The sequence below is a fragment of the Sarcophilus harrisii genome, chromosome 6 (assembly GCF_902635505.1).
Source record: "Sarcophilus harrisii chromosome 6, mSarHar1.11, whole genome shotgun sequence".
Lineage (NCBI taxonomy): Eukaryota > Metazoa > Chordata > Mammalia > Dasyuromorphia > Dasyuridae > Sarcophilus > Sarcophilus harrisii.
Genome location: NC_045431.1, coordinates 44,791,372 through 44,812,692, shown reverse-complemented (window position 1 = coordinate 44,812,692; position 21,321 = coordinate 44,791,372). Strand labels below are relative to the sequence as shown.

The window sequence follows — 21,321 nt, the reverse complement described above, 5'->3', positions numbered from 1 at the left end:
CCACTCTACCACCTAGCTGCCTCTAATTGGATTCATTTAAATCAATACACACCTACAAAATATTGAGGATTTATTCACTGCTGAAATTAGAACTTTTCTGCCCTTTTTAGGCTGTTTAGCTTTGCATTTAACTGTGGGAGTAAAGTTCTTCTTTGTCCTTGCATCCTGTGTGTGGTTCAAACTGAACTCATAGAAAATGTGGCTATTCAGCTCCCCCCCACCCCTTTCACTTTTAACATAAAAAGACTTGGCACCATTTTATTGGTTGATGGGCCTAGGAGTCCAGGTTTCCTTCAGTACATTCCTTCTACGTCTTCAGCTCAGGTTGTTTTGCACACAATAGAAAGAGTCTACTCCCTTCTGCTTCTCCAAGGATTAGGGACAGTAAGCCAAACTGGTTTCTCCTGCCAGCAATTGCCTTTTCAAAGGATTAAACCTCTTTTGAACAATTTCAAACATTTTTAAACTTGAAAACCAGAACAAAGCAAGAGTTATTGAACATTCAAAACATTCAGAGCTTTTTTTATTTTCCTTTTTGCCCCACAGAAGGCAAGAGACAGAAAAAAAAAGGTTTGGATTTTAACAGACTAGACACAACATTCTAGAGCTGTGATTGAATTTTCACTTGCCCTTTGGAAAATGTTTCTCTTTTTCACTGGATCCTCTTCTTTTTCATGTCCCACTAATGTAGACAATTCCCCAGATCTGTACTGGCCTCTCTTTGTTTCTTTCCATTCTCACTCTCCCCTTTCTGACCAACTCCCATTCTTTCACATGCTATCTCAACATGTACGACTCGACTATTCTATCATGTTTCATTGAATCAGAGTTTCAGAAGTCACCAATTTTCCAACCCACACTTGAGTTAAAAACTCTCTCTGCATTATACCAAGTTCTATATCAAGTTTTTCAGGGATGGATAACTCACATTGTAGGGAACTCATTTTGATTTTGCATAACTCTTATTTGGCACTTTTTACTTATGTAGTATGAAAATCTGCTTCTCTTCTTACTGCTTCTAGTTCTTTCCCAAAGGCCAAGTAAAGCAACTGTAAACTCTCTCCAATATTAGCAATCTTCAAACCCTTGAAGTCATCTATTGTGCCTTCCTTCTTTATACCATACATCCTGATTTCCTTCCAAAGAATTCATGATTTTTAAGACCTTTCCCTTTCCTGATTACCCTCCTTTAACGAACACCTCCATGCCAAAGCTCTTCTAGAAGATACCCCAAAATAAATATTATACTGTGAATGTTCTCTTACCAGACTGCAGCACAACTATTACATGTAAAAAATCACCATAGAGGGAGTTCATCAAGTCTGAAAGATAATATACTAGGTCAAGGAGATATCAAAACTAGGGGTCCATCACTTTGAGATTAATTGTTCAGATCAAGTATCCCCAAATCTCCTTTACTGGTTAATCATATGTCTATAAATAAAATTCATTCTGCCCTGGGCTAATTTTTTTTCACTTTAGTTCACCGTAGCAAATGCATTGATAGGTTATATAATACAATGGATCTTGGACAGAGATTGATTCATGAGAAGCATTGATCCACCAAAGACGCTACACTTGTCAGAGGAAAACTCTGACAAAAGGATATCCCAATATAATGAGCTCACAATTGATTACAGGAATTAATTTTAATTTTATCAGCCCATATATATCCAGAAATTGGACCTTATACAGAAGCTCAAGTACTAAAAATCCAGCAAGAAATTAGACAGAGATACATATTGCTAAGACAAAATCTTCTGGGAATTCAAATTATATATCTAGAACCCTGGGAAAAGAACATCCTGATTGTACTCTCTAATATAACTTTGTCCAACCCCTAAGAGCATAATCAGCTACAAAGTGTTGTCTCTCATCGAGGTTCTTATATGCCCAATGGATTCATAGATCACAGAATTAAGAAATGGAAAGGACCTTGTCTAATAGAATTCCTCAGCAGAGCCTCAAATCTTTTTTCTACCTCAATTCAAATTCAATGAACATTTAACCAGTTACAATTCTTTTTTCATTTTATTTCTTCAGTGCTTTTAAAATTCCTTTTCATTTAACTAGATATCATGAAGGTCCTTTCCAATTCTAAAATGTTGATCTTCTATTGGCCTTTAACATAGACTTGCCAATTTAAATGTAAGTCTGTGTTAAGTCTCACCTAGATTATTGCAATAACTTCATGATTGATATCCTTTCATTTAGATTTTCCCTATTCCAATTTGTCCTTCACACCCACTGACTGACACTCCTTGAATACAGATGTAATTACCTCATTCCTTTGTGCACAAATTTTTAGAAACATCCCAATGGAAAAAAATGCAAACTTGTTAACCTGACATTCCAAGCTAACTACCATTCAGTTCAAATACATATTTCCGGTTTTTTCTCCCATTTATGTGCTTTTAAGTTGCAAAGAAATGGTACCTTCCATTACTGCTAGCTCTTGTCTAGCTCCTTCCTCAATCAATGGAATTTAACCATGGTATCATTTATTTCTAGAATGGATACTCCCACTCCAATCTTAGAATATTAAAATAATTTTCTTATAAAAACTCAGGTACTTGATAAAATCTACTTACTTGATAACATTTACTTGATAAAATTTCCCACTTAGATGTGACCTTTTTAATCCTTGAATCTCTCATGCCTCAATGTGACCTCTTTCATTCAGCTGATAATTTTCTAACTTGTTTCATGTAATAAAACAATAAAAAGTCAAAATAATAAGGTAAAAAAGCAAGTTTACCAAAAGCATGGCAAGAGATCCAATATGAATAGGTTATATTAAGAGCATTTAAAGAGTGAAATTATAAAGAGTAAAACAAAAATTAAAAAGAGAAAAGTTCTGGCAAGATTACTATGTTAACTATTTTACATAAACTATTACTATATAAACTGTTTTCCATCAGTAATGGAGCCATCCATATTGATACTAGCATGATATACTGGAAAGTGTGGAATAAAAACTTTAAAATATCTCTAAAGAAAATAAAAAGGAAAAACAATTGGGAGAAATCAGGATAAACGAAATATATATATATATATGAATAAATATATATGACTCCTACTGGATATGACATCTTGAGGACACAGAGGAATTGATTTTTAAAAGATCTAAATGACAGAAAAATAATAAACACTTGGCTGAAGGGAAGAGCCATGGATATTATTACCACTGGAAAAAATTGTGACTGATAAAACATCAGTAACTACTAAACTTTATATGCCTACTGTCCTATGTGTATTAAATATAACATATAATCATGCATATATTATATCTTCCTTATTAGGCTATACTCTACTTAAAGGTGGAGACCACTTCCTATTTACACTGACAATAGTATCCACCACAGAGTCTGACAAAAGAGCTTAATAAATACCTGTTAGCTATTGTTGAATTTGTGAAGTTTAAGAAAAATTTAATTGTTCATGAGCTTCACAAAAAAAGTTATTAATATCTCATCTGTAAATAATATTCTATTGGATACAATACTTCTAATTTCATTCTTCCCAAGAGGCCTTTTCTAGTCTTAAGACATTAAAAAGTTAGAGAAAAATACCCTAGAGAGAATAAACATTTCCCCCCAAAAGAGATCTTTTTTTTTGTTTATAGTAGAGCGAATAGTTATTATTGGCACTTCTATGAACTCAGGCTGCAGAAACTCTCGACAGAGGTTTCTAAGTAATAATTCCTATTCATAGACTGCCAAATCCAACTGAGCTTTCATCTATCTGTTCACACACAAAAGATGCTAATATTGGACAGATGTTTATGCATCTTTTTAAAAAGTATTTTTAATTAATTTCTCAAGTTTTCATGTTAAGATGAAGCATTTTTTGTTGCTGCTCATTTGTTTTGTTTAACATCATTTTTGCAGAGAGCTTTCTCACATGAACATTCACTCTACTACTTAGTGTAACAATAATTCTTCACTTATTTTATGGTCTTGAAACAAGTTAGGACAAAATTTTCATTTTTACTGTTAACTTGTCTGCAAATTATGAAAATAGCATATTTTATAGGGTACTTTCTATGACATATTAAGCATACTGAAAGTTAGCCGTTTGATAACTGGTGATTAAGCATGGTAATTTTATACCTATCATGGGAATTCAATGGTCATTATTTCTATAGTTTTCTTAACAAGGTATTATTTTTGCTACTTTTCTGAACAGATGTGTCATCATATTTTAGTCAGCAGCTGAATCTAGCTCTTTTAATTGCCATTTGTAGGAATTAATCAGTGTAGATTTTTTAGCTAAGAATCTCTAGATTAACATTTGCTGGCATTTGTAACTGTAAAAATTCATGATGATGTGTAACATCTCACCTGAAAAAGCTCATCTGGGGAATGAAATAAACTAACATGACTTCATGTATTTATTTATAAAATTCCCTTGAGATTGCCCAGCATGGAAGAAATGATAAGTCATTTTCCAACTTCTGAATAACATGAATTAGATCCAACACCTCTTAAAATATGTCAGTTGCTTGTAAAGAGCTTTTAATGGGAAGGGATTGGGAAAGAGGAAAAAAATAATTGCAAAGATAGCAATACATAAATGAGGAAATAGAAAGAAAGCCTGAGTTCTTTCAGGTTCACTGAAATATAGGAATCCAGCCATAGCAAATACACAGTGGATTAAGCAAATTAAGGTGGCTCTGGGGTCATTTAATTCTTATATGGTCAGTATATTAAAAACAATTTTTTTCTCAATTGAGCAGTCTTCCTTGTTCAACAAGGAATTGATCCTACAAATGCCCTGTTGAAAAAATGTTAGATAAATCACCACTTGTCTGGTCAGTAATTGTTATTTTCCCCCACTTAAGACAGAGATATATAGCTACACTGATTAAGAAACCAGACGGCTATCAATCACAGAAGGAATGAAGTAGAACTTTACCTCACCATTCTAATAATTAAAGTATAGTTCATAACTCATGGGACTTCTAAAGAATTCTCTTCATACAATAGCACATAACCTTACTCTCCTACCAAGAACACTTACATTTGTACCCCTTAAGTGGCTGTAATTAAAACTCCATAATTTTATAATGGTTTTGACAGGGTTAAAGAAGCACTATCCATTAATCTTTATTCTGAGGTAATAAGTGATTATATAGAACTAAAAGGCATATATTCCACTATAGACAGGCAAAATAGTTTAATATTTTCAACATTTCCCCTTAAAACACGAAGTCTTCCAGTACAATTATGTCTTTATCAATAAACTAAGACAACTAAATAAGAAAATAGGCTTTAGTAATCTACTCTATCTTGAAAAAGGAAAATTAGGCTTCTGTTTGGCTTGAAAAGTCAGAACCAGAAGATGCAGAGGGAAATTTGATTTTGATATATGGTGAAAATAAACAAAGATCTGGCCAAAAGAAAAATGGGCTCTCTCTCTCTGATGTACTGGATACTCCCTCACTGGAGGTATTCAAATAACAGCCTGATTTATCAGGTATGTCACAGGGATTCATGTACAGATCTATAATGAACTGACTAGTCTCTGAAATTCATTTCAATTCTAAGATTCAGTGAAGAATTGTCCAGTGTGATAGCCACACTTTGAAAAATCCTTGTATAGAATATCCAATGATTTCTACATTGACAAGACAACTCAAATTTTAGCTTCTATTTTTAACCTCTGATATTTCTTTGTGAACTGAAGGATATTTCAGATTAAAGCCCAAATTCCAAAACTCAGTCCCTTTCATGTAAAACCTATCATTTGCTAGAGGAAAGAGACCTCTTCCCTCCCTCCTCCCCCTTCCCCCATCTTATCTCTGGCAAGTGATAACATGTAGAAGCAATACATTCCCTTTCTGAACCCGATAGAGTCAAATGCTAATCTTCATCTTGCATTCAAATCCTTATTACTTTATTTACACAATGTTTTTGACTAATAAGAGTTGCTATTCTTAGGTAGAGTTTTCTACTGGAATTATAAATTGAAATTATTAAGGCAAGAATATCACTGTTTTGTGAAGAAGATTGGAAATTCAGTTGATAAAGTAAAAATGTAACAGTACCAAAGTATTAAGCAATACAGATCACCATAGATCAAGCATATCCATTTGAATTATTTATTAAGAGGAGCTGAGAAAAGACAGTATAATGTTGATTTTTCATGACAAGTAATGAAGATAATTTGCCTATAGGAACAGCCTTTTTACAGATTATTTTCTCACACTTAAAATAAAATATAGATAATTTTAAGCCATTTTTGTTCAATGATATTTTTTAGTCTTTCTCAATTAAAAAAATTAGACTTTTCTTAGTCCTCTTAGTGAACATCAATTTGATATTACATTCCCTAAAAAGTAATGACAGTTGGGTGGTCTTCCTGACTGTAAGAAGAACATCTATTGAAATTCAATGTAATAAACAGTTATTAAGCATTTACTATGTGCTAGTTACTATAGGCTACCTATTGAGGATAGCTCAATATCCTGATTTGAATAATAAGATTATTATTCAATATAATTGAATTAGATTAGAAAATAAAAAATAAGAAATAAGATTAGAAAATAAAAAATAAGAAAAAAAAGACAGTCTCTGTCTTCAAGGAGATTACAAACTAATGGGGAAAACAATATACTAAAGGAACTTGCAAAGAGTGGGAAGAGAAAAGAAGACCAGGAGATATGTATCTCATGGAGTCAGAGCTACTGATACAAAATGAACTTACCAGGAAAGTTGTGAGCCCTCTCTTTAAGGGAGAGTTTTGAGAGGAGACTAGTGTTCTGCTCTTTAGTTCTTCAATAAGAGGGGAGAGGCAATTGTGGATGAATTGAATAGGTTTCAAGTACCAATATATGAGTTGATGTTTACAATATAGTTGCAAATATTTTGTGTACTTATTATTTTAGTTACTTAGATGCAGATTTCAGAATAGAACAAAAAAAAAAAAAAAAAAAAAAGAAATTTACTCTTCCTTGATCTTAGACTTTTCTTCAATTATAGTGAAAGTTGACCAAATCCAAAAGAATAGAAATTTGAGCTAGATAAAAGTGGACAACATTTAATAAAAAGAAGAAAAAAAATATTAAATTGCATATGATAAGGAAACACATAGAAGCAAGATCTCACACAGTGTTAAAATGTCTGAAAATATAACAATGATCACAATTGGTTTCCAATCTCAATAAAACAATTGATATGAGATCTCATTTGTCAGTATGATTATGCTATTTTCATTGGTATAGTGCATGGCAGGAGACCTACCTTTTTCTCCTACCAAATTCTTATACAAGTCTTTCCATAAATCCTCCATAGATATTCCAATAAAAGTAGCGTAGACCTGCATCTTATTCTTTTAATATTTCAAAAGTAGGAGTGTAGCATGAAGGCGACTACCCTTTTGTTTTCCTTCCCTCTCATTTTTCTGGCTGTACATATCACTAGTTAATCTGTGATATCATTTCTTATGAACACATCATCTCTACAAATATGTTGCTGCTTTCTTCTATCCATTATGTATATTTGAATTGCCTCAAAAGACATTCGCCATTAGATTTATTCTGAGATCATGGAATTCGTGGTCATAATTTGTAGTCATAAAACATTGCCAGGAAGATCATGGTATTTAAAAAATAGGTCTTTGTAGCAGTAAGCACCTCGGGATCACTGGAAGAATATGGAGAATAGTAAAGGTTACCTAATTGGAGGAAAACAAATATTGTCCTAATTATTGGAAAAAGAAAGAAAGGGCAGTCTTCAAACCATAGTACCAATGAATTTGACTGTTTCCTACCAACATTCTAGAGCAGGGGACATCATATTATGATCCACAGGCTAAATGTACCACCATAAGCTAAGAATGATTTTTTACATTTTAAATAAAGTCACACTACTAAGAGAAAGAAAAAGGGAGGGAAGTCACACTACTAAGAGAAAGAGAGAGGGAGGGAGGGAAAAAGGGAGGGAAAAAGAGAGGGAGAAGAAGAGAGAAAGGAAAAGGGAGAGAGAGAGGGAGAAAAAGCTGTCTCTAAAAACAGGCAGCAGGTTAGATTTGCTAGCTTTTATCTATAGTTTAGTAACCCATCAGACCAAAATATTACAAAAATGATTAGAGAAAAATCCCAAAAAGGAGCTATGATTGCAAAAATTCAATAGGTCTTCGTTTTCTTATTTTCAATGATAGATCAAGATAATATGTAGATATAATTTAGTTAGAATTTAGCAAAACATTTGATACAGTAACTCATGTTACTCTTGTAGACATGAAGATGGGCTAGACAAGTGCAGAATTAAATCTATTCAGAACTAGTTGAATGGCTAGACCTAAAGAGAAGAGATAAATCTCAACTAGTGCAAATAATAACTCTCCTAAAGTGTTCACATTAGTGCATAGTAGATAGAGCACTGAGTCTGGAGTCAGGAAAACTCATTTTTGTGAGATTGAATTTGGTCTCTGAAATTTACTAGCTGTGTGACCTCATTTGTAAAATGAGTTAGAGGAGAAATGGCTAACCCTTCTAATCTCTTTGTCAAAAAAACCCCAAATGAGGTCATGAAAATTCAGGCACAATTGAATTGAACAATGATAATACCATATTGTACATAACTATAATTATACAATATTAGGAATTTTAATATATGTTCCAGGAGATTCATTATTCTAACTCATTGGGACCTAGCTGTAGAGCTATAGTCAAACAAGTTTGTATGCCAATATGGAAGATTTTTTGTTAAAAGTTGCACTTGTCAATAATTTGGAGATAGGTATAGGTGACATGTTTAGGAAATCTGCATATGTGTGCTAAAGCTAGGGGGCATATCTAATTGGTTGAATGAAAGAAAGAAGCTTAAAATTTTCCCAAATTATACTATTGCCAATATTTACTAAAAAAAAAAAAAAAAAAAAAAAAAAAAAAGACTTAATAAGTACACAAGTAAGATATTCTACAAGTCTAAAACACATATACACACAACTTCACAAATATAAGATGGAGAAATGAGTACAGAGGATAGTCTTCATCTAGAAAAGATTGGAAACTAGTGGGGCTTAGAGGTCAAATGAGTTAACAATATTTGAGCAAAAAAAAAAAAAAGAAAACATGATTGTAGTTTGAATTAAGAGATTTAAAAGGTGCAGAACTAGGGAGGCCATATAGTCTGTCTTGATTAGATCACCTGTGTAGTTTAGTTCTGGAAAGACACTGATGATAAACTGTAATACATTCAAGGAAGAAAAATGGAAAAAGGATGGTAAGAGATCTTAAATTCAAGCAATGTGAATAACAGTTGATATAAATGTAGATGTTTAGCCTAGAGAAGAAAATATTTTTGAGATCAAGTCAACAAATATTTAATTCAGGTGCTTACTATGTCGCAGGCACAGAGGATACAAAAATACAAGCAAGACAAAAAGACAGTTCATGCCCTTAAAAAGCTAATGAGAGAAAACAAAGTTTAAATGGGAATTGAAAAGGGAGGGGTAGTGGAAAGATAGCAAGAGTAGAAGCATTCTGTAAGTCAGGTGCACATCTGGGAGAAGAGTGAAGGAATGAGCATAATTGAATGGCCACTCTCTCAAAATGGAAATTCCTAGAAGAGACAATATGGTTGTTCTGAAGTATTTAAAGGGCTAACATGTGGAAGCAGGAGTAGTTTTGTTTCTGCTTGAATCAAAGAATAGAAAATATCAAAATATCTGACAATTAAAGAAAAAACAAACCACAAAATATCCTAGTAATTAGAATTATTGGAAAGGAGAATGGACTTCCTACATAGAAGGTTTCTATTCCTTGAAGGTCATTAGATTGTACCTAAATTGTTTGATATATCATGGAGGACATTCTTGTTCCCCTGGAGATTAGTCTTGATGGTCTTATAGTTCTTTCCAACTTATATATATTCCATGATTTTAAGATTCCTGATTTTTTTCTCATCCATTAAAATAAAAGACTGGACTAGATAATTTAAGGATTTTTCTATCTTTTGTGTTTTATACAGAATTCTAATTTATATAGACTTTAACTCTAGCAAAAATAAAATATAACAATTCCAAACATGTAACCTGGAAATTTACAGGATATATGAAACAAATGAGTTATTAGAAAAGGGTAACCTTTTAATAATTAAAAAAAACCCCACAAATTTTGGAAATGCTTCTAGAATCTTATTTACTTTTGCATAATTTTCTCACTTGTATTCTTCCCTTCCCATGATTCCCATAAAATTATTGAATTTTAGTCTGGAGTAAGAGAACATAATATTTAAAAAGAAGTAGGTATTAAATTTTAAGTTTGGAAGTGTAACAACTCAGAGTTTAATATTCCCTATTTATTAATAAACTACAAAAGAACTACTTCTTTGCAAATGAAATGTTTTCAGGCAGAAATGAGGATTAAACTAATATTTTACAATATATTATATAATAAATTCAAAATGGGCATGACCCGAATTTTAAAAATTATATCCTAAAAAAATTAGAGGTGCAGATCATATGTCTTTAATAGCTATGAGTAAAGAATAAACTCTTAACCAAATAAAAAAATAAAAACCAATTACAAAATATAAGATTATTTTGAGTATATGAAATTGAAAAGCTTTTGTATAATAAATTAATTTATCTAGGATAAAAAAGAGAAATGATCAATTTAGAAAAAAGCTTGCAAAAATCAAATATTTGTGATAGGGATCTGATATCTGAGATTTATAGGCAATAAACATTTTTTTAAAAACATAAAAAGCCATTCCTGAATAGATAGAAGGTAAAAACCAACAGATCTAAAAAAAAAATTGTAAACTATTAACAATCCCATTGAAAATGTTCCAAATCAATGAATAAGAGAAATATAAATCAAAACAGCCTTGAGGATTCACTCAAAACTCAGAAAATTGACAAAGATGACAAAAGATAGAAATAAGCAACATGATTTAGAATTATACAAATAAAATGATAACAGTAACTATGCTCTTTGATAACTGGGAGGAATCCAGATGCAAATGTAAACTGATATAAAAAGAGAGTATATAAAAACAATCCATTAAAAATTTCTTAAAAAAAAAAAACTTTGATAATATTCTAAAACCTTAATTAATGGGTATTGTTTTACACTCATTTTGTTTTAGTACAAAAAAATTCTATGAAAATGAAACCACTTTAGTCTAGAAGATAAAGAATGCCATATTTGAAGAGAAGTAGAGAAGCAATAGTAAATTTACAAGATTAAGCCTAATATTCTGTAAAACTGATATCATCAGGAATAGACTACTAATGAGTAAATTGATTAAATAAGTCCATTGAACAAAAATGGTATGCCTTTTCAAATACTCATCAAACTGTATAAATTTAAATAAAAATTATTTAAATTAAATAATGCTGGTATTCAAGATAATTTTACCCATAACTTCTCCCAAAATGTCTATAGTTATTCATTCAGAAAATAACTAAAATACCATTATTTTATATTATTGATCTAAGAATCCTTTAGATAAACAAATAAAATTGGATGGTTCAGGGAAGAGAGCAACAAAACTGACAAAAAACATGTGGAGAATCTCTTAAGGAAAATTTATAGAAACTAGGGGTATTTGGCCTGGAAAACAAAACGTTTGAGAAACTAATGGAAGTGGCTTCCCACAGAGAGGACGGAAAGAATCAGCAGAAGGATACAGGTTAGACAGAAAGAGATTCCTAAACAGAATAATGAGAAAAAGTAAATCACACACTTATACATTCTTGATTTCTTTTTGGGAAACCAATATCATGGATAGCATATGTTCTTGTATTGTGATTAAGATGAATTGTCTGAATGTATACTGGATCCTATGACATTACAATGATTTCCTGAGCCCTAACATTTTATTGTTTTGTAGGATCTTACCTTAACTTCCACATGTGCCATCAATACAGCAAAGTTGGTGAGGTGATTACAAGAGCATGTGGTGTGCGTCTTATTTGTTGTCAGGAGACGACAACCCTGTGTTGACCAATAACCTGTCATTGTGCGCTTGGAGTAGCTCCAGAATGAACAGTTAGGGTTGAAATTTTCTTCAGATTGCTATAAGGAAAAAATTTTCAAAGCAAATAACTTTTATAAGATATAACTTAAGAGGACATATTCCAAATCCAACTTACCCTAATGATTCGGGCTTTTAAGTATTATTTTAGTGGCATTCACCTAGTCCAAGATAAACAGAATGGTTTATATTTCTAATGCCAGATTAATTTTATGTCATTGATTCATTACAACTGCAAACAAATTTTAATATTTTAGTACTACGTCTACTCATTTGTATATAAAGTAGAGAATTAATTGTTCTTGGCAATTAACTTTGGTACAAATATTATATGGTTATGAGGAATTTATCTTTTTTTTCTGAAGTCCTACCATATATAACATTCATAAGAGTGAATAATGAAATAATTATAATAAAATAATAAATATAACAAAACTTTCTATATAATTTTCCAAAATTTTAACTGCCCAAAAATATTCTGACACAAAACATAAAAGAAACATGCCCTCCTCAAAATAAATACTCTAGGGGGAAAATATCCAGCAGCAGCATTATCTATAGGCTGCTGACTTAGTCAAAAATTATAGAATAAGAATTTTTAAAAATTCAGTTTTAAAATTGATTTTGTAAGGGAAATAAAAATGTGAGTTAACTGGATAATCAAAATAAATTTACATGTGCTGTTATCTTACCTTGATATGCTTAACAGTAAACACTACTGGATCAGCCAAATAAACTTTATTACTGAACTCTTTGTTTATTGCTGCAGTAATAACAGGGGAATTGACGATGACAGAATGATTGGTGGACATGGCCTCTGTTCCCAACTTCATACTGGCATTCTCCGTGGACAAATAAGGACCCAAGTTGTTATACAGGACAAAAGCCACTCTGATCTCTCCTAAAATAAATGTGGATTCAAATCAAAGGTTGGGTTCAAATGTTGATTAATGTATTTGGTCTAATTAGTTCTGCTAGGTTTAATTATATCATAATCATCTTTAATTTTATCAGTATTTTTGTAACTAAAAATAAACTTTAAACAGCTACAATTTGCTTAAAGTTCAGTTATTTCCTTCTAAACTCTATTTAAAAATTTTCAGCTTTTAACAATTACTTTTACCAAAGCTTCTTTAGGAAATTCATAAAAGGGAAGATGATAACTATCTTTACATAAAGGAAAAATAAACTGGCACCACAAAATGTTTTACTGCCAATGACTTTGTCCTTAATGCCCATTTAATCTTTTAAAATGATTCAGAGAAAAAAATCACTTACAAACAAAGGCTCACAGCATTAGAGCTAGAAAAAACTTTTGAGGTCATCTAGTCTAGTCCTCTCTTTTTCCATATGAGGAAGAGTTTTAGGGTTGTGAAATGATTTGCCCAATATCAAAGAGTTAGTAATTGACAGACATGAGCTTTGAACACCAATCCTCTGGGGTTGAATCCAGCTACTGACAATGCCCAGGACAAACTCTCAGTTTATATTACATTGCCTCACTAGCAGTATCAGGCATGTGGAAATAGGAAAGATCCTTACTTCCCCAATAAATCACTATTTAAGAAAAATATATTTCCAAATTCACAATTAACAAATATATAATGCACATTGGCATCTTTGAGGAAAATGAATAATAGCTACACCTTTAATGGAGCCTGAGACAAATAATCTGTCCAAAATAATTACAGATTTGGAATACAGAATTCTTTCTCCTTTATAACACAATGCATTTTGGATATTTGTTAAATTAAACTTCCACTGTTGTAAAACAGACCACACTTGTATATTGGGAGTAGAATATATTCAATAAACAGGTAAAGACACTTAAAAAAATCAATTCAGTTCAACAAATATCAAGCCCATAATATTCAGGGGACTGCTCCATATGGTTATGTATGTTCTCTATTTACTTTTTATGTCTCTGGCACATATTTATGAGGCAGTATTAAATTAGCAAAGTAACAAACAGCAAAATGGCTGTTTTTTGTTGTTTGTGGTGTTGTTTTGTTTTTTATATTTCAGGTATCACATCTACAATTCACTCCTTTGGACTTGGAGTAGAAAAGTTGTAGGTTCAAATACTCCCTTATACATTTACTAGTTGTTTGATCCCCAAAAATCTGGCATTTAATTCAAGATATTTTAAATGCTCACATATTTTTGAAAGAACCATTTCAACCCCAAATTATAATAGAATTTGGGTTCAATGATAACATTGTAGCTGCTTTTAATGGACATACAAATAAGAGTCCAATACTTGGAAATTAAAGACAACAGTTTTGCGGAGGAATTGATTACTATTTAAAATTTAAAATATTGCATAAATTCTGACATTAAAATTCTGGCATTAAAATACTGCATAAAATTCTAACAATACTTTTATTTTCAAAGAGTTTATGGCAAAATAAAACTTTTTTTCCTAAGTGAAGCAAAATACTTTTTATTTTAAATATGTACTATAATAATAAACTTTTTAATGGAAATACATTCCATGGATATCCAAAAATCAATAAAAATATAAAGCATAAGGAAGCAAGAAAAAGAAATAGGAAAAAATGTGGTGGACAAGAGATTCTGAGGACCTTGTCTAAAATTCCAGAACTGTCATACAATTAGGATAATGTTGAGCAACTCACTCTATCTTTCTAGGCCTCAGTTTCCCTATCTCCCTTTTTGTTAGAGGTCATTAGCCTAAATAATCTAAGATCATAGTAACATGGATCTGAGAGATGGAAGAGATATCAGAGGCCTTTTACTTCACAAAATGAGAAACTGAAGACTAGAGATATGAGGTCAGAGACCCAACATCATCACTTGGGCAGCAAACAGCATCAGTGGGATTTGAATTTAAGTTCTCTGACTTTAAAGCCAATGTTCTTTCCTTTGCACTATGTCTCTTTTATATTCTCACCAGTCCCATACTTACTACTACTGATTGATCAAATTTATGCAATCATTCAAACACTCTGGCTAAATTCATAGCAGTTCTTTACATCAATTAAATATTAAAGCTTGCATCATGTACAAATTACCCTATTTTTCCCCTTTAAGTTTTTAAATCCTTTTTTTTTTAAATGGTTTATTGTTTTGTGAATTTCATAAGATGGTCAGAAAATTTTGTTTAAGTATTTCAATTACAAGAGTCAGGTTGAAATAGGATTAAGGTCCCTAGGGTAAAAAGCTCAGTCTGAATTCACTACCAACATCACACAGTTGAGTGATTTTTATATACACTACCTATTACATCTGGGAACTAGAAAAGAATTGTTTTCACGAGGATTTTGGATAGGACAATCATAACCTAAACAACAATATACTAGTGGGAATGTTAAAATCTTACTCTTTTTGGTAATAACATTTCTTGGTAATGAATTTTGCCTGTATTCCATTCTATAGGTGATTCTATTTCATTGAACATAGACACAATATTCTTCCAATCTGTCAATCAGTAACCATTTATTAAGTGCTCATTGTGTGTCAGGCTATGTTCTAAACACTGGTGGTACAAAGAAAGGCAAAAATATCATCCCTTCTCTCAAGGAGTTCATCTCCTAATTGGGAACAACTTGTTAACAATTATATATTTTAGATACCTATTTGTGTGTGTGTGTGTGTGTGTGTGTGTGTGAGTGTGTGTAGAAAAATACCTAATAGATGGGAGGTTTTTATTAGTCATTCTGGCTGAGATAATGAGTGGAACAACAAAAATATAGTACTACAGTAAATATACTCAGAGTAGTATTTCCTACAAGTAGAGATAGCTTCAAAAAGGTATAAGTTTAAAAAAAAGGAGGAAGAAAAAAATAGTAAAGGAAAAAAGGGAGAGAAAAAGCCATCTATCTTTGCATATTGAACTAATCAAGTCCATTGTGTATTCCTACAAGTTTGATCAATTTATTATTTAATAAGCATTTATTAAGCACCTTAAAGGTAACACACCTAAAATGGATATGACAAATTTTAGTTAAGCACTAAATTGTGCTGAATAGATTAAAATTTCATGTGCCAAAAAGATTTGGTATAAGTAAAAGCATTTCATATAGGAGACAAAGGTTGAAAGCTTGATAGGCTAAACAATCAGAGGAGTTGGGGCAGGATGCACAGATATATGGGATGGAACACACTGTGTTCAGATAGCTATCTTGCCATCTGCTCTGCTGTGTTCTATTTATCTTCCTTTTTGGGAATGGACTTTCAGAAATCATGCATGGCCCAGAGATTGGGCCAGTTAATCTACTCTGCGGCCCTGGACCTTGGTACTGAGCTGCCTTGATTATGTCAGTGCAAACCTATGGAGCCTGTTCTATCTATCTGGTCGTCCCCATACAAGATATGATTCACATCCCAAAAAGCTGTCTACCTACAGAAACTTTACCCTTTTGTTTGTTATCACAGGGTTAGTGTCCCTTTACTTCTTGATAGTAATTAAAACAATATTACCATAGTTTCAAGAAAGTATATATTAATTGATATGGAATATGGATCAATTCAACATGAATCATTACCCAAATTCCCTTTCCTGATAACCATTTTCCTATACATGTTGTTTCCCTTTACTAAACTATAAGTTACCTGAAATAAGGGACTGACTTTAATTATATTCCCAGAACTTATCACAGTGTCTGGCACATCGTAAACATTTAATACCTGTTTTTTAGTTCATTCATTCATTCATTCACTCATAGGACTTATACTTGATTAAGAAAATAGTTTAAGTTTTGGAGAGTAGTGGGAAAGTAAGGGTGAAAAGGTCGCCAGACTATAGAGGTAGATTAAGTAAGGAAGTAATTAACTGATGATGAGTAGAAAATTAGTACCAAAGATCTTTAAAAAAACCAAAACAAAACAGCTAACCTACCATTTCGGCCATTTTGTTTCAGAGTATTTGCAGAAAGCTGAATGGTACTCCCATGGCCCATGTTTTCTGGAAATTTTAGATCTTCTAAATTCCCTTCTGTACTCAGTCTTGCAACTTCCAATTCTGTTAACAATAGAAAAGGATCAGGACAAGCTCAAAATACACTGAGAAATATTATTTTTTTAAAATTACCTTTAAAATATTTGCTGAATGATAATTGTGGAAATATGAATAGAAGAATTACACGGGTTTAACATATATAGGGTTACTTGCCATCTAGGGGAAAGGGTGGGAAGAAGGGGAAGAAAATTGGAACACAAGGTTTTGCAAGGGTGAATGTTGAAAATTATCTATGCATATGTTTTGAAAATAAAAAGCTTTAATAATAATATAAAAGAAATATTTGTTGAAATCTCTAAAATGTTTTTAAGATATAATAAAGGAATTATGAAATCTTATATATAATTTATCAGAATCTCCAATGGCTTTTATTTATTTACAATGTACTTGCCTTCACTCACACTCAAATATAATTTTTAGAAAAGCAATAAAATATATGATATCAGACAAGTATATATTGTTAACAAGAATGAACATGAGGAATGAGTTTTTAAACACCCTATAAGTTATGTCTGTCTTCTTGAAAGGCATACTTTCATTTTATATTTTAATCTAAAAAGCTAAAATCAACTTCATTAAATTCTCTAAAATAAAATTGTCAGCCTTCTTCCCATAAATAATTAAACGTCTTAATTTCTTTGTGAGCAAAAACCATATAAAGTTTATATAATTTTACTGGCTTCATTTATAAGGTTAATACCTAGATTTTGAACCAATTTCAAGAAATATTCAATTCTCATCTAATATAAAATCAAACTTCTAGTCTTAAAAAGAAATATCTTACAGAATGCCATATTTGTAAACTAGAACTAAGTTCCTTTATTTAAGATGAGTTTATTCTACCATGTTCAATTTCAGAATAACAGATTCTTATCTGAAAATGTAAGTTTTCCTATTAACAGTAATAAGCAATCACCACTCACCAAAGAATATAAACCATATAAAACCAAAAAAGCACCTCTTGGCAAACCTATAAGATAGTTTTTTCTCTCCCTTTCCTAGCAAGAGGGAGAAATTGGTTCTTTTTTGATAATGAGGATCACTTACGAATATTGTTTGTGTTTTCCCTGACTATGTCTGTCTTCAAAAGGTTATCAGCCAACACAAAAGCACTTTCCTCCACAGTGTCAAGTAACATGGTGGCTGCTCGCAACTGATCACTTGTCGTGAGGTCTCGCCATGCATTCAAAGCCTGTGGCTGGAGCAGGTTGTTAACTGTCTCCACCATTGCCTGCAGAGAGGAAGAACAGAATGACAGAGGTCTCTAGTGAGCCCACATGAGCTGTCAGACATCTGAGAGTACATGCTACCCAGCAAGCAGGGCACAGCAGTAGCACAACTACAGCATTGTCCTAGCGTCCCCTGTGACATGTTACTGCAGAAGGACTCATTATTTTCTACTGTAAACCCCATTTGAGTCTTTGCTAGGCAGGGGGAAAACTGCTAATATTTTGAATGACAATAAAAAAACTCATGCTAGATTCCTAGAATCAATAACTCATGCTTCCATGTGATTGTGACCACTAAACCTAGAGTATGCTTTAAAATTGTATATTTTCAGATTGGAGGGAAAGAATTAATTACCAGGGAAAAGGAAAAAAAAAAAAAGTTATTTTTTCTCTATAGGTCCCTGTAAAACTGGTGGCCCAAACAAGGACTATAAGAGAGAACACTTCTTGGTTTCATTCCAGAAAAGATAAGGACTAAGTAAGCATATCATTTTTCTTAGCTAACTAGAAAAAATATTAGAATGGGGGGAAAAACATCAAGGCATGTAAACTATAAGGGTTTTCCTATGTGTTCTATCTATAGAAACTTTTTTCACGCTATTTACTATTACAGAGCTTCATAAACAGTACTATACATAGTTCTCAGGGTTTTTTTTTTTCCCCTTGATAGAATCAGTAGGTACACTCTCTTATAGACACAAATTACCATATTTCACATTGCTTCATCTACATTTCTATGGTTGCAAGTCATGTACTTCCTAAGGTTTGCTTCCAGTTCTACATTCTAAACAAGAGCATCTCTTCTTCAACTAAACCCTATTTTAGGGCTAATTTAGATATATAAAAGTAGCAAATAGCAAAAAATATAAATTCATAGTTTTAAAGAAATTGTTATTGAACCAACTGATCACTAAGGCTCAAACTAATTAAGAAAAATATCGAGCTAGCCATTGCAGGTAGAGTTTCTAGGTCTCCTATGAATATTTTTCAACAGAGCTGATTACATTTATCAAAAGTAGGATGGAATGGAAGAAGTACCCATAGCACTGAAGCATTTTCTTCTGGTTGGTGTTTTCTTAGTAACTACAGACTGTTAAAAAAAATCTGTTTCATAATGAAACACCTTGCTTGCCAATTAACACTAGCTTTAACAATTAATTTGCCTTTTGATAAAAGTTGTCTTTCTTGACATTTTTCGAGATGCTGATTGTTGACACAAATTGCCATCAACAGGCTTTTCTGGAGAACAGTCTCTCAGCTTGCCTTTTTAATTTCCTTGCCCTTCCTCTTCCAACAAGTTTTTGTGAAAATGAATAAAACAAAGAATCTCAAATGACTTAACTGATTGGTAATTTTCACATAGTATCCTTTAGCTCTTCCTCTACTTTTTTTTTGAAAGCTTTCCTCATAAGAGGGAATGAATATGTCTCTCCAGATCATAGAAGGAGATCCCTCAAAGGATCTCCTCTTAGGAGAAAAGGAAATGCCACAAGGGAGATGGACAAAATAGAAGCATTTAATATCTATCTTGAAGTCAAATGGAGACCTAAAACACTCTTAGAACAAAGAAATTTTCTTTCTTGGGGTGTCTGATACTTTTAAATTAAGGATCTATATTCATTAAAAAATATTAATATATTGGGTAAAAATGCCTTCCCTTCAAAAATGTAAAAATCTGATCAAGGAAAGAATAGACTCTCCTACTCCTACCTCCACTACATCTGAAAGGTAAACTTTTCTTTGGGCAAAAAAAAAAAAAAATGGTTCTGAATTCTAAATCTGTTGATTTTCTTTCTTAGAAAAGAGGATTGTATGAGAAGAAAGATAAGATATAACTACTAACCATAATCAACTAGAAAATGTCTTAGCTTCAAGGGTCAATTATTACCATTATTAAGGGTCAATAACTCATGTAAAGTTGACTCCCAAAACTTCTGCTTTTCTACTTTTTCATCATTCCTAAGCTAATCCATAAATGAATTGGTAACATAGAAACTAAAGAGATGTTAATGAGTTTTCATTTACTAAATAAACATATACTTGACATTTCCATTTTTTCTGTGAATTACAATCTTTTATAAGAAGATATAATCTATAAGAATCATTCAGATTTATGTATTTTATGTACAGTTCTGGGAATCCCCAAGTCCACACATGACAAATATATTAAATCAACATTTACTCAAAGCCCAATAGATTGATGAATCTCCAGAACCTTTCTCAAAATAGACATTTGGTGAATATCTGGTGAATTGAATTGAATTGAAAATGTAGACCGGCATTTTAGTCTAAAAATTTGAATTATCTGGCACAATGAGGAAAGTTTCAAATCCAATCCTCCCATGGAAAAGGCCCTTTTCACAGTATAAAGATAGGGTAGAAAGAACATTAAATTTTAAGTCAACTAGCTAACTAGATTTTTTTTTCATTCTTAATTAAAATTCTAGCTTTTGAAGTTTCAGTTTCCTTATCTGTAAGATGGTGAATTAGAGTAACTAAGGACTATATTCCAGATAGCAAGTACGAGGAAATATTAACATATGTTAGTCAGTTGATTATAAAATCTGTGTTTAGCTCTTTGCTTTCCACTCCATCCTACCATTTAGCCCAGCCATTTCCTTGCTACTGGCCACTGTTTATTACTCCTCCTGGACAATTGTTCCAGAAACCATTCATTGATTGTTTAATCCACTGAGTTTTGGAAACTTTGCCCTGATTAGTGACTCAGAACAAATGCATATGTCTATCCATTCCATACCCCAAACCATGCTTTGTATTCCAGCTAACTATTTAACTGGGTCTTCTTGACATCTACTGTACTTCCTAAGGACATATTGATTCTTATCTTTTCACCCTTTGCTCTGCAAATAGAAATCAAAATAATATTATTGCTTTTGGAAAGGCTATCAATTGATTCTCTTCAGTGGCTCTATTCAACATCCCTTTGACTTACCAAATCAAAAATATTCTCCTTGATCTATCAGTCATGAAATATTTCCCCCTAAAGAGTGCAAACTCTTTGAAGGCTGGCTAGAATGCTCACTTGTATTTTGATCTTCAGCGCTTGGCACATAGTAAGTACTTAATAAATATTTGGTATTTATCCTTTCTTAGGGTGAAG

The 21,321-nt window shown here is 32.0% G+C and overlaps 1 protein-coding gene across 15 annotated transcripts in view; it reads right to left on the bottom strand.

The window, feature by feature from the left end:
* Positions 1-21,321, bottom strand: part of ADGRL3 (adhesion G protein-coupled receptor L3) — a 571,267-nt gene that overhangs the window by 122,896 nt on the left and 427,050 nt on the right. For all 15 annotated transcript variants that reach the window (XM_031942424.1, XM_031942418.1, XM_031942420.1 and 12 more), the window contains 4 exons: positions 18,019-18,202; positions 16,852-16,974; positions 12,683-12,891; positions 11,855-12,031 (listed from right to left, as the gene is read on the bottom strand). In XM_031942424.1, coding sequence (XP_031798284.1) covers positions 11,855-12,031; positions 12,683-12,891; positions 16,852-16,974; positions 18,019-18,202 — 693 coding nt within the window. The remainder of the gene's footprint in view (positions 1-11,854; positions 12,032-12,682; positions 12,892-16,851; positions 16,975-18,018; positions 18,203-21,321) is intronic.